Genomic DNA, 13,296 nt, shown 5'->3' with positions numbered 1-13,296 from the left:
ACGAACGAGGTGAAGTTTTAGTTGAAGCAGATGCGAATGAACTCAGTGCATGGGAGGAGAGGGATGCTCAAGCCTTAGCAATGTTGATTGACACGACAGCAGATGCTGTGATTTCTCATATCCAGTTGGCAGAGACGTCTTTAGAGGCATGTGCCATACTGAAGGAGCTATATGAAATCGATAATACAGGTCGTATCATTACTCTTCAGCATCAGCTTTATAATTTTGATATGAATGAGGGTGATAGTGTGCATGACCATCTGACAAAGGTGAAAGTCGTGCGGGATCAGCTCGCAACGGTTGGTCAGAAGGTGGACTCGAGTCAATTGGCGTTGCTCACACTCCACAAGTTGCCATTGAGTTTCAAAAGTTTTGTGACTACGGTCACTACGGGTCAACGGACTAAGCCAATTACCTTTGAGGAGCTTGGCCCACTCCTGCTTCAGGAGGAGGCTCGAGAGACTCTTTACGCAAATCGACGAGAAGGCATTAGTGGCCAAAGACAAGCTTGGAAAAAACAAGCCAAAGGAGTTCAAGAAATCAAAGGACGCAAATCGAAAGAAAAAGTGCTATTACTGTGAAAAGCTTGGCTACTCCGTTAAAGAATGCCGAAAGAAGGCGGATTAGAAGCGGAAGAGAGAAGCTAGGAACAAAGAAGAGCCTAAGAATGATTCTGCCAATGTGACGACTAGATTGTTGTTTTTAATCAATGAACATTGTTCAGCATATGTAGTCAGTGAAGGTAAAGAGGGTTGGTATGTTGACAGCGGTGCTTCCAAGCACATGTCCAATAGAAGGAAGGACTTGGTTCAAAACCATGGAAAGTACACACTCGGATTCCAAAGTTTCTATCGGGGAGAGTCGGACATGTCCTGTGAAGGGCATTGGTAGCATTCCTTTCATTACAATCGCAAGTGAGAAGAAGGATATCTCTGGAGTACTTTATGTATCCAACCTTTGCAAGAACTTACTGTCTGTAAGTCAGATGGACAAAAACATGGTAGTTCTCTTTCAAGATGGCAAGGTTACCGTGACATCCAAAGCTAATGGACAGATGGTGGCTCAAGGAGTTGAAGAGAATGGACTGTACCGCCTCAGTGCAATGTTGGTTCATGAAGACAACTGAAAGTCCAAACTTTGGCATGAGCGCTTCGGTCACGACAGCTATGGAACTTTGGTTGAAATGTCAAAGTCGGAGATGGTGGATGAACTTCCACCAATTACAGGCAAGGATGGTGTCTGTAGGGCTTGTCTAGAAGGCAAGCAGCACAGGGATAAGTTCCCATAAGAGGCATCGTTTCGGGCCAGCAAACCACTTGAGCTGGTTCATGCCGACATTTGTGGCCGAATGTCTATAGCATCGTGGACAGGATCTAGGTACTCACTTCTCTTTGTGGATGATTTCAGTAGAATGACTTGGGTATATTGTTTTGGCTAAAAGGTCATAGGCTTTCGAGAAGTTCAAGGATTGGAAGGCCAGAGTTGAAAAGGAGATAGGGGAGGATGTCAAGACGTTCCGCACAGACAGGGGGGGAGAATTCACCTCAAATGAGTTCAACACATTTTGTCACAAGCATGGGATTAAGCCACAACTAACCACAGCACATACTTCTCAGCAACATGGGGTAGCCGAGAGGAAGCATAGAACCACCACAGAACAGGGCTTGCTATGTTCCAAGGGAGGAATCTTTCTAAAGCCTATTGGAGTGAAGCTATCAATACAGCCGTACACATTCTCAACAGGACCAAGACGAAGGCCGTCAAGGACAAGACTCATCTTCGCATTTTTGGTTCTAACGCATGGGTGCATGTGCATAAGGAAGATAGGACCAAGCTTGATTCCTGGAGCAGAAACTGTATTTTTGTTGGGTATAGTGAAGAATCCAAGGCCTATCGACTCTTCGACCCAGTAAAGAAGCAGATCCTTCTCAATCGGGATGTTATCTTCAAGGAAAAGAAACTTGAACCCCAGGAGGAGCCTCAGATTGAGGAGGAGGTGATTATTCAACCCCCAAACCCACCTCGCCCCAGGTTGACCATCCCAGAGGTGGCAAAATCGGAAGTTAATGTTCCACAAGATACTGAGGAAGAGTAGGATGTTCCAGAAGCAGTTCCAGTTCCTCCTCTCACTAAGAAGCAGAAAAGGTTGCCCCAATGGTACCTAAGGACATTGGAAGACTCTCGGGTCACCGAATTATGTGAGAGTAGCAGTGCCATGTAGCTTGAGAATTTTTTTTTTCAAAATACATCTTTGTATTTTTAAGAATGATTATGTATGCAACGGTAAAGGACTTGACGTGAACTTCCATAGGTTGTTGGAAAAATGAAGTGTGTATTGCTCCTACTAACTTTAATATGTACTTACTCATGGACATAGCATTTTTTGAGAATGACTCCATGCAATTTAAGAAACTATGTTTTAAATTTTTTCTTTTTTGGTTTAAAATTGTCAGTTGTAAAAAAACCATGATGTGGGATCTCCCCATTTTTCCTAATATGGTCCTAAAGAAACTACTTCCAACAAACCACAAGCTAAGTACATACAACCAACCATAATGGAAAAGTAGCTTAAGTCAAGCATATACAATACCTACTATAATAGAAAATTATCCCAATTCAAGCTATGAGCAATAAAAATACCAAACATGATGCAACAAGACACACACAAGGCTACTATAAAGTGAGCGATTAGATAGTGACAAATGAAAATTGTAGCAACTATCTAGGGCAGCATATTAAACTCAACATCAAGCATCCTTGATTGGTAAGTAGCATGCAAAAAATGCAAAGAAAGCAACATGCAACTTGAGAGGTGCAACTCAAGCTCAACACAACAAGCTACACCAAGAAAGAAAAGGTTCAACAATCAACCAATGTTAATGACCATGGCCATGATAGTACTAAAAATGCTAGACACGCACAAAGACAAATGCAACACACAACCTATAGATGAACATGACACAGACTCGATGCAAAGAATAGCAACAGAGCAGACAAAGGATGCAATGCCAAACCATATTTAGCCTATAAGAAAAAGCACAAATAATATTCAATACTTTCAAATGAAGTAATACGCAAAGGAGATGGACATGCAAATGACCATAGTAGCAAGCTCAAGCTTCCAGTCACAAAATCAATCTTGAGAAAAAGGCCACCTAGTAGTCACGCATGTCATAAATAAGGTGATAAAATCACCCATAGATAAGATGACAGATGGCACTTTTCCACCTCACCTAGCCACATCATCATCCTACCAAAATCCAATTAGCATAGCCACATCAACAACCGCGGCACCTCGGCACACAATGCCCTATAGGCATACTTACCCTTGCAACATATAGCATGCATTGCCATATGGAAACTATGTTCCAACAGCATAGTGCTTCATAGGCCCCCACTTTGCATGTGTATTTGAATTGCCACTTCTTCCTTTTGGACCCTCTTTTGATCAAAGTTTGGCACGTCGTGACTATTGATGCGGGAGTTTTCAGGTGGTCCAAAAGAAAAAGTTATCGATTTCTCGACCTCTACATGCTTGTAACATCACAACGATTTACACCTAGTTTTCTTGATCTTCTAAACCTGATCCACTTTCTTTTCATATTGAAGCGTGTTCACTGATGATTTTTGACACTTTACACCTTATTGTTTTGAGCTTCTAAATTTGATCCACTTTCTTTTCATATTGAAGCATCTTCACCGATGCATCTGACCCTAGCACCTTAAATAGAACCAAGAAAAGAAATGCTTCGCTACTTTCCATCCTACAATGGATAGTTTTGCCAAGTCAACCCTTGCTTGAGCTCACCGAATGCTAGTTTGTATCAACATGAGTCCTTTTGCTCACAGGAGATTTCACACTCGTCATATATCTTAGTCAATTTCTATCCGATTTGGATGCCGTTTGAACCAAGGTTTTAAACAATTTTTTGCATCACTACTGTGGCATATTCTGACATCAGTTATGGACATAGATTTCGTAGTTTGGCCATATCTTGATCAATTTTGATTAGAATTCAGTTCTATCTTCACTAGCAGTGTTAACAACTGAAAGTAACATTATCAAGGAAATTTTGACACTTTTTGTATCCTTTTAAATAGAATTACTCAAAAGAATCACTTTTCGAATTATTTTCGGTCATTTGACACCCAAATCATGTCAACTACAAGAAAAATCAATCTTGAGACTTGGACAATCATGGTACTTGGAAATATAACATGAAAACAATTCTTATTTTCCATGATAGCTAGAAATATGTTTCAAAATGGGTACCTCGGGATCTTTGGAGTGTTTAAACTATCCCAGAGTGAATGAATCCTAAGTGCACACATGATGCTAAACATAGACTAAATAAGCATGGACTCAAATTCAGGTAGGTTATATGACTAAAACTTGTACACATAAAAAGATTTCAGAGCTTGCATATTTTATTGCATGAAAATGATCTCCTTTCATAGGAGTGTACTACATACTGCATAGCTAGCTCACATGTGGGATAAGGCTTCCTTGCCATCTGGTAGAATGCTCTTACTTCATACCTTTACTCATAGCTTACCTCTATTCTATGCTCATGGCACCACAACTCTGAAAACCTCACCATGGTTCCATGATGCATAGGCTACTACAAAATGGTAAGATGTGAATTAAAAAAGAAAAATCCATCACTCCCTTAGTGCATACATTGTTACTCAAGGTGGTAGAGTGTGGTATTACGACATGTCAATAACCTCCCCCGGCTGCTTGAATAGCTACATCAAATAATCAAGTTTGATATATAAAAACTAGGTCTACTCAGGTGGTGACCTTTTATAACCATGGGCTACGGTGGTAAGGTTGGTCTTTGTGGTTTCTAAAACATCCTGTCATTCATTTTATCCTCTTTGCTTGATGAACACTCCTTGTGTTGGCTTCATGCTTCTTCTTTCTTCTTTGTTGATGTCCTTGTCGTAGCTCTTGGTCTCTTTATCTTGTTGTGGGTCGCTTCTTTGCTATTGGCCTTTCTCTTTGGCTTCACTCTTGTCTATTTGGTAGCTCCTTTGATATGGAATCGATGTTTCTTATTGCATGATGCTTTGTTCTTGATTTCGTGATGTGCCTTTGATGCATTACGTGTGGATGCTATGTTTTTTGAATGTGATCATATAATGCACTTGTGCCTTAGGCATGCTTCTTAATATGCTTATGATGTGAATGCTTATTCATATATCCATGTGTGAGATGCTTTTCCCATTATGTCTCTTCCTGATTGAACCTCTCAACAATTGAGATGCTTAAATGACATTTTTGCAAAGGTCTTACCAATTGAATTACTTCAATATTGGTGGTATCTAACTTCATACAATGGTAGGGATGTGATGAGTGTGTAGAGATTAAAAAAATGATCACTTTTCGTTGTTGCACCACATGCAAATTTTTTCTAGATCAAAACTTATTTCTTGCCAAGCTTTGATACAAAAGGGTCAAAGTGATGATGAGGCAATTAGGTGCACGTGTGTGTGTGTGCGTGCTAGCTCCACTAGGTGCTAATGTGGCACGCCGTGGGCACTTACTAAATACTTTGTCACATGGCATTGTTGATTGCGCAAGTCCTGCTTGGCATGTGGATGCCATGCACTCACTACCATATGTGTCTACTATTGATGTGGCATTTCCGAAGTGGTAGTCTACCATGTGTCACTTTTGAAAAGCCTTATCTACCATGTGGATTAATGCCACATGGCATCTCCTTCTTCAAAGCTTGTGGAATCTCTATCTGCATCAATACCACATCATTGCTATGCTCATTCGTATGTGCTTGTGTGTCTTTTCTAGGCACTATCATTGCACGCCATTTTGTCAAGTCGGTTGGATATAGCTTGTTGTTGAAATAGATGGGGTTGCGGAACACTAGAGTCGCATTGCTGACCTTTTCCTTTGCTACTCTCCTGTGAGATCTTTCGTGAGTTGTTTCTATTCCTTTCTAATATTCTATGGAGACTCCAGGTGCCCACGCCGAGCATTAATGGAGGACAACCGTGTAAACAAACCTGCCATCTCTTCTTTCTACATGTGCATTTCACTTGTACTTGTTCTCAAGCTCATGCCCCAAGTATTTGTAGGTTATAGATGCTCCCTTTCGAATGTAAATCATATTTGCTTGTTTCTCTTTTCGGTTACCATGACCTTTGTCTTTGCAATATCATCCATTGTGTGCTCTCATCCATTTTTCTAATTCATCTATGAATAAACCAAAGAGAGTTGGCAAGACCTCTATGTCAATGCCTATATTATCTTCACCTTAGAGCATAGGTTGAAGCAAGAGACCTCAACCTAGCTATATCCCAACACCTATTGGGTAATCTTGGTTGTCAAATCTAGATGGAAAAACACGTGTTTGTGTAAGGCCAAGCAAGAGATTGAAGGTGATATTGGAGTCCTTACAGTTTTCACTACGTTGGTTCTGAATGCATTGTTTAGTATTCAGTTTACTTACTATAATTTTAAGATATGTTTGGACACAATAGATCCGACTTCGGTAGGCTTTAAAGCAAGTCAAAGGAATGGAGCTACAGTAAAGGTAACTTACCACCTCATCTTGGCTCGCTTTTGATTTTTTAGGCAATGTTACTCACAAACATGCTACTGGGGATCCCTCCTCCAAATGCCTCTATACATTTGCAAATATTTGGGTTACAAAGATCCATACAAAAGAGCTTACAAACACTACAAACTGAACAAAAGATAAGCTTGAAACACATATATGCAATACAATCTTTCATGTAACTGTGTTGTATTATTGTTGTATTGCTTTCCGATGCATAAGATGATAGACTGGACCGAAATCACTAGTGAGAAATAGCTTGCATACGCAATAACAACGTTAATGACTACAAGTTCAAAATAATGCTGATTTTTAAAAAAATTAAGCGCAAAGAAACAAATACAAAATTGCACAAAATCTCAATTTATTAGGGATATTCAAAGATGATCAATCTTCTCTTCTAAACCCAAGAAAAGACTTCAACGAGAATTGGCATTCAGATCTACAATATTGTCCTTCTAGATAAGTATAACCAGAAAATGTGTTTTGGGCAGTAGAAACGTGAAGAAACGTTTTTGCCCAAAACGTTTCTAAGAAACGTGCGAAACGTTTTTTGAAATATAATTTATATAAAATACACTATTTTTATCTTTTATATACAATAATTTATATAAAATACACTAATTTTACACATTTCTAGACTGAATGCTTGTCAAGATCTCGAAACATTTCTTGTAACACTGTTCCAGATTACAATGGCAAGTGCACAGGTCTTTAAAAAGGTTTCAATGTAGTGCAGGGCTCCACATACTTTCTTCCTTGTTTTATTTTGTGCTGAATAGGCGCTTTGCATCCAAAGAATTCCTGCTTTGGCTCTTACAAACGCTTGAGCCTGAGTTTGAATGTTGGGCATACACACTAGTACGAACTAAACTCAAGAATCAAGATATAACAAACTAGTTTCCATAGGCCACAAACCGTTGATACCAGATAACCATCTCAAACAATTGATACAGCAGAAATGCAACAGGATGATTCAAGCAGTCAGAAAAAGGTTAAAATGAAGAACAAGTACCCTCTCAATTCTTGTGTCATGCCTTCAGCTAATCAGTATCCAATTCAATGTTTTTTAAGTTCTCATACAAGGTATAATAAAAACTAGACCCACCAATCTGCAGCCTTAATACTCCCTCCCAAAATTTCTCAGGAGTTAAAAGTAACGATCTTAGGGAAGAAAAATATTAATCATAGATGCCTTACTGCCAGTGCTCTCTAAAACAAACCATCCATGTAACTAAGAACTCTAAAACAAACCATCCATGTAACTTCTTAGTTTACTGTATATCCCATTCATAGTCCCCTTCAAAATCTCTAGCAGACTGACATAATTAATGCTTCCTGTCCCATTTCAAAACACCTTATCAAGGGATAACTGCTAGAAAAACTTCCAATATCAAGAGACACAGACCGACAGACTGTTCTCCATGATGTCCTTGAACACTGACAGTTTGCACTTATTGTATGCAGAAATTCCTTTTCTGTCTACAGCACTCAGCACCATCTATTTAGAAACTTTCTTTTGGTAATTTTCATATTGATTTTATCAGACCAAACTTGACGGCATAATCATACAATATGACGAGCGGCTATAAGAATTTTGAGGCAACAAAAAAATCTCTATTTCTAGTTGTATAAAACTTTATCCTTTGATTGCTGGAAAAGGCGAGGTCATTTTTACTCACATTCATCACAGAAGCCCCAAGAAAAAAAAAGCATGGCTAAGGTGGGCTGCAACTGTGCCAGGTGAATTTTTGCCTTCTCCCATCAGCTTTGTCCATGTATAATAGTCTCTTTTGACTAAAGGCTAAGAACACAAAATTTGTGGAGCTTCCCTGTATTGTCGAAAATGTACAGACCGTATGATTCCTTGGAGGATTATTCTAGAGCTTGCCCTCGACCACATTCAATCTGTTCCTTTGACTGTAGTCTCTCAAGAATTAAATCAATAGAGCTTATTGATGCCTCTGATCTTTTACACTCAATTTCAAGCTCTTTCTGTTTTAACTGAAGAGACATTCGCTCATTCTCAAGTTTCATTTTCTTGTTGTCCACCCTGAGTCTCTCCAATTCCCTGTCCTTTTTGCTACTTATTTTCTGCCATCTGAAACGCTGTTTCTCCAAGTCCAGAGCCTGGGCCTGAAGGCTGACTTTCTGCTCCTCCAGTTGCATTATGCGGCCTCTTATCAGTTGCCCTTGTTCTGCCGTCAAGGGTGCCCCATCCTGCATCATTGACACCATTGACACCAAGTCAATGTTCAATGGTTCTAGGCCAATGGTCTTTGCATAAGGGATTAGTGAGCCAGAAAGCCCATTGGAGCATTTATACAATTTTTTGTGCTTGCCAAAAGGAGATGGCAAATCACGTAAAGCATCCATGTGATTATCCAGACCATTCTCCTCATCGTGGTCATCATAATCATCTCCCTCATCATCTTCATCCACATCCTCCTCTTCATCATCATCCATATCATTTTCACCTCTCATGGACCTTGAGACATCCATGCAATCTCTACCTTTACCCATCATCCCCGCCTGGATAAAAGGTTGAAACTCAAAGTCAGCTGAGACCAATGATTTACAACCACTGTGATAAGAACACATCTCCTTGTAGAAAAGGTGCTTGGAGCTAAGAATTTTCCTGATGATATCTTTTGCCTTAGGAGAGAGATTCTGCATGGTGTCCAAGAGGCTTGGGTTCTCCACCACACACAGAGCTGTTCCCTTGCCTAGGACGTCATTCAACCGCTTATATCTCTTGTTGAGATCATTAAATTTGTCTTCACATTGTTGTGGCGAAACATAGCACCCCCTTTCATTCATCACGCAAGAGACAGACTTCCATTTTCCTTTCTTCTGGAGAATACCTGACTTCCTCTTGTTCCCCTCTGCACTATCAACTGTTCCATCCTCACCAACGAGGAGAACAACATTGATAAGGAGTTTCACCATTGAATCTGTCCACTTCATTCGCTGCCAAGGAGAACTTTTTTTCCCTTTTTCACCAAGATGGCAATCACCTTCTTCAGTAAAGCTAGGTTCATCTTCATCACTGGTGCCCGCAGATCGTGCTTTGCTGCAGAGGAGGATCGTCTTCGGGGTGCCTTTGGATTCCAATCCTAAGGACTGTTCATTGTCTTGGTTCACATTCAAGTGCTGAGTGGTTGATAAAGGGGCCAACCCTTGCAAATGGTGTGACAAAGTTTGCTGATGATGATGGAGAGCAGAAGCATGATGAATAGAAGGATCTAAGTCCAGCATTCCCGTCCCTGATGCTGAAAGAATAGCTCCTCCCATCACACTTCCTTCCATGCTGCTAGCTTCTCTGACTGAAAAGCAGTACTTCGTGGGGTGCCGTTCAAGTTGTTAGATTTGAGACTCCTTTCTGTAAATCTGCACATTATGACACAAATATTTCAAGTTTCAAAAACTAACTCATCAAACTGCCAGCAAACACCTATGAATCAGCAGTCTAGTAAACCATGCAGCAAACACGTACTCTAGAAGCAACAAACTAGTCTCCCTCTCATTTCTTCTTGAAATCACTGGCATGCTAATTAAATATCATAAGCACCCTCTGCCCCCTGCCCAAACCAAAGAAGGTTTGAGGATACCAGGAAAAACCAACTTTTACATGACAGGCTAAAAATTCGAAGTCATCAGCTTCAATAAGACCCAAGGACCGTCTACGCTTTGAGGCACTTCCAACTAGGAAACTAGTGTTTTGAGAAAAGACAAGAAAAAAAAGTTTTCCAATATCCATGTCACAATTTTAAAATTTCAAGTTCTTCACCGAAACTAGTCCACAAACAGACGTCCAATCATACAAATTTAGACTTTTTGTTGGTCTAAAGACCGAAAATCTACACAGAAAATAAAAGGGGAAATGAAAGAGAAGAAAAAAGAGGTAAACAAAAACTTTTAAGAAAAACAAAAGGAAGACATACTTAGCAAGCAAAGCAACACTTATGTCGTCATCAATGCCCAAGCATAAGCAGCTATACTGGGTTTCTAAAGACCCGTGGAGTCTCTTGGGCAAACCTAGTGCTTACTAAAATACATCAAATAAACAAAAGAGAAAGAAAACAAGAAATAAAGAAGAAAGGACTCTCTCTCTCTCTCTCTCTCTCTCTCTCTCTCTCTCTCACTCTTATTTAAAACATAAAAAGCTAAATGGACCCTTTACACTTATGTATTGCTTCCTACAAAGAGGCAAAATTACATTCCTAACTTAGAAAGCACAAGCATACTCAATCAAACTCTCTTTTGAAACTACAAGAAAAACGGGCTATTCAGCTCCCCGCTTTTTGTTTTCAGCTTAAACATACCTAAGACCGATACACCATAAATAAAAGACTTCATATCTCAAATTGTGCGTACTTTTTTCATTATTTTCCTTGGATTATACCTCTTGTGTAATAGTAAAGTGATCAAATTACTACATTGAGTGATAAAAGACTCCTTAGTTGTACAAAGGCGGGAAAATCTATGGAATTGGGAAGAAATGACTCCATATTTTGCGAAATCAGAAATGTTTTGAGTCAATGTGAGGCATTTTTATAATGTGTAAACCACTATATTCAAGTTGTTCACGATTATCATAAATATCAACCTCTAATCCTATGGTAGATTGAGAAAGTCTAAGATCTAAGAAAACACAAGAAGCCCCCCCTGAAGTGCAGTTCAGTTCACAAGAGTCACGAGGATAGATTCCTTCTCCAAAAGCACAAGCGTCTTTGTACATAAAGTCTTGAAAGTTAGGAACATCTCAAAGACATAAAGTCTTGAAAGTTAGGAACATTTGGTACAAATAAATCATCTATAAAACGCCTAACTTGGCTAAGCTTATGTAAATGATAGGACAGGTATTGATAGAAATAAGACGTTATATAAACTCAAATTCATAAGTGAAAAGATAAAAGTTTGCTAAAAAGACGGCACAATTAGTGCCCATGGGGACTCCACACCAACCATTAATTCATGATTGCTAGTCGCATGACACATAATATCCATAGATACTAATTGAAGGGTCATGTGCGAAAGTGCAATCATGAAAGAAAAACCAAGGTTAACAATCCAAAATGCTGTAATCAAGGACCTCTATCTCTCTCTCTCTCTCTCTCTCTCTCTCTCTCTCATAACCCCGTGAGGGCCCTGCCTTGTGGCCTGAGTTAAATATCTCTCTCTCTCTCATACCCCCCGCCCCCCCTTCAATTTAGTACTTTGCTAACGCTGCGTGAAATGCATCCTTGTATGTAGGTCATGCTAATCGCTCGCACTTGCCCCTCTTCCTGCAGCCCATTTGTTCCACACTTGCAATCTCTGTAAACTGGCAACATGCTCCCGTATATGAAACCTTCATAAGAACACAGGACAAAGAGGCGTTGCATCTTCATTGGCACGACCTCTTGTCACACCTATCCCTACTATCAATTCTCCACACTCGTCTACAAGATTTAATATCATTTGTTTTCAACCAGAGTCCTCAAATCATTTATGTTTCAGCATGTGTCTAAGGCAGATTCTTACACGAGTCTAATGTAGATTCTTTGTAGGACACTGGTAACGTACAAGGAACTGGCCATCTTTCTGAAATTTAGCAACTTGTTGTTTACTTCCCCTGCCAAACCCCCCACCCCTCTCTCTCTCTCTCTCTCTCTCTCTCACACACACACACACACACACAAAAGAGCGTACGTAATAACTATTACCTCATCAAATAACGATGTCCCTCCACCTTTTCCAAATTTCCCACCCTCCCCTTCCCATTTTCCGAAAAAAGTAAACTTTTTACCGTAGCGGGAATAAAAATAATCAGCTACCCTGCTTCGATATGCTTCTTGAAGATCATACTGAACGCTTACCCTCTCGAAGAACGCCGCTCAAGTGTTGAAACCTCGAAATTCGTCAGGTACTGCGCGATCGGGGAAATGCAGGAAAGGAAAGCTTCTTTTGATTTAGGAACAGAGTTCACAGCCACAGCGATCCACCATCCAAGCAGAGCCCAACGGAGGGGAGCGGCCCCGAATTGGTCGGAAGCTACTCGATTGCCGAGGCGCAAAGAGGAATGGGAGCTACAGAGCCAGTTTTCGCAACGACCCAATTGCAAAAAGCAGGGGAGAAGCGGCAGAGAGGTGCAGGGGATGGGAGTTTACAACAGAAGAAGGTGCCCAGGGAAGGCAAAGGAACGATACTTCAACTGAGCAGAGCTTCAAGTCGCCATGAGCATGCTAGGAAATGCAAGGCTTGGGTTTGCCATGGGCAAAGAGCTTGAGTTCGCCATAGCCAACCTGCGAGCTCCTGAGATTGCAGATTACCATGTTAACCATCTTCATGCAAATTGGGTGGATTTATGCATGGCAAAACCGCTCACCGGATACCCAAAACCACCGCCTGTTTGAATACCGTCACACCAACGTTGAAATCCGAGGGCTTCCAAACCACCCATCTTTCTCAATACCACGTCCCAACACCTCAACCCATAGGCCTGCCAATCCAGTACCATCTTTCAACACCATCATATACCATTTCACACAAGGACCCCATTACCATGACTACGACATACGCTCACTAGTCAGTGCAACATGGCCTACGGTCACACGAGGAAGACATCTTCGAGCAAGCAACTGCAGCCTCTAGCCATTCTCCTCCTCCGCCAAAAATGCCTCGAGTCCTTAGCTTTCAAGTAGATATTAGAGTCTTGAGAGTGAAAATATGG

General features: G+C 40.5%; 1 protein-coding gene across 2 annotated transcripts; it reads right to left on the bottom strand.

The window, feature by feature from the left end:
- Positions 1-7,802: 7,802 nt before the first annotated feature.
- LOC147903331 (uncharacterized) lies at positions 7,803-12,976 on the bottom strand. Of its 2 annotated transcripts, none has more exons than XM_087373089.1 (2): positions 12,432-12,976; positions 7,803-9,959 (listed from the first exon to the last, which is right to left on the bottom strand). In XM_087373089.1, exon 2 carries the CDS (start codon positions 9,888-9,890, stop codon positions 8,457-8,459), a length of 1,434 nt encoding a protein of 477 aa, XP_087229215.1. In that variant the 5' UTR covers positions 9,891-9,959; positions 12,432-12,976; the 3' UTR covers positions 7,803-8,456. The 2 variants fall into 2 exon arrangements, with proteins under 2 accessions (XP_087229215.1, XP_087229214.1); XM_087373088.1 differs by having other exon boundaries at positions 7,804-9,971; positions 12,443-12,975.
- Positions 12,977-13,296: the final 320 nt, after the last annotated feature.

This window comes from Dipteris shenzhenensis, chromosome 3, assembly GCF_047967505.1.
Source record: "Dipteris shenzhenensis isolate YYH24624 ecotype China chromosome 3, Dip_SZ_1.0, whole genome shotgun sequence".
In the NCBI taxonomy this organism is placed as follows: Eukaryota; Viridiplantae; Streptophyta; class Polypodiopsida; order Gleicheniales; family Dipteridaceae; genus Dipteris; species Dipteris shenzhenensis.
The sequence above is the reverse complement of the archived record's forward strand: the minus strand, read 5'-3'. Positions and strand labels throughout refer to the sequence as shown.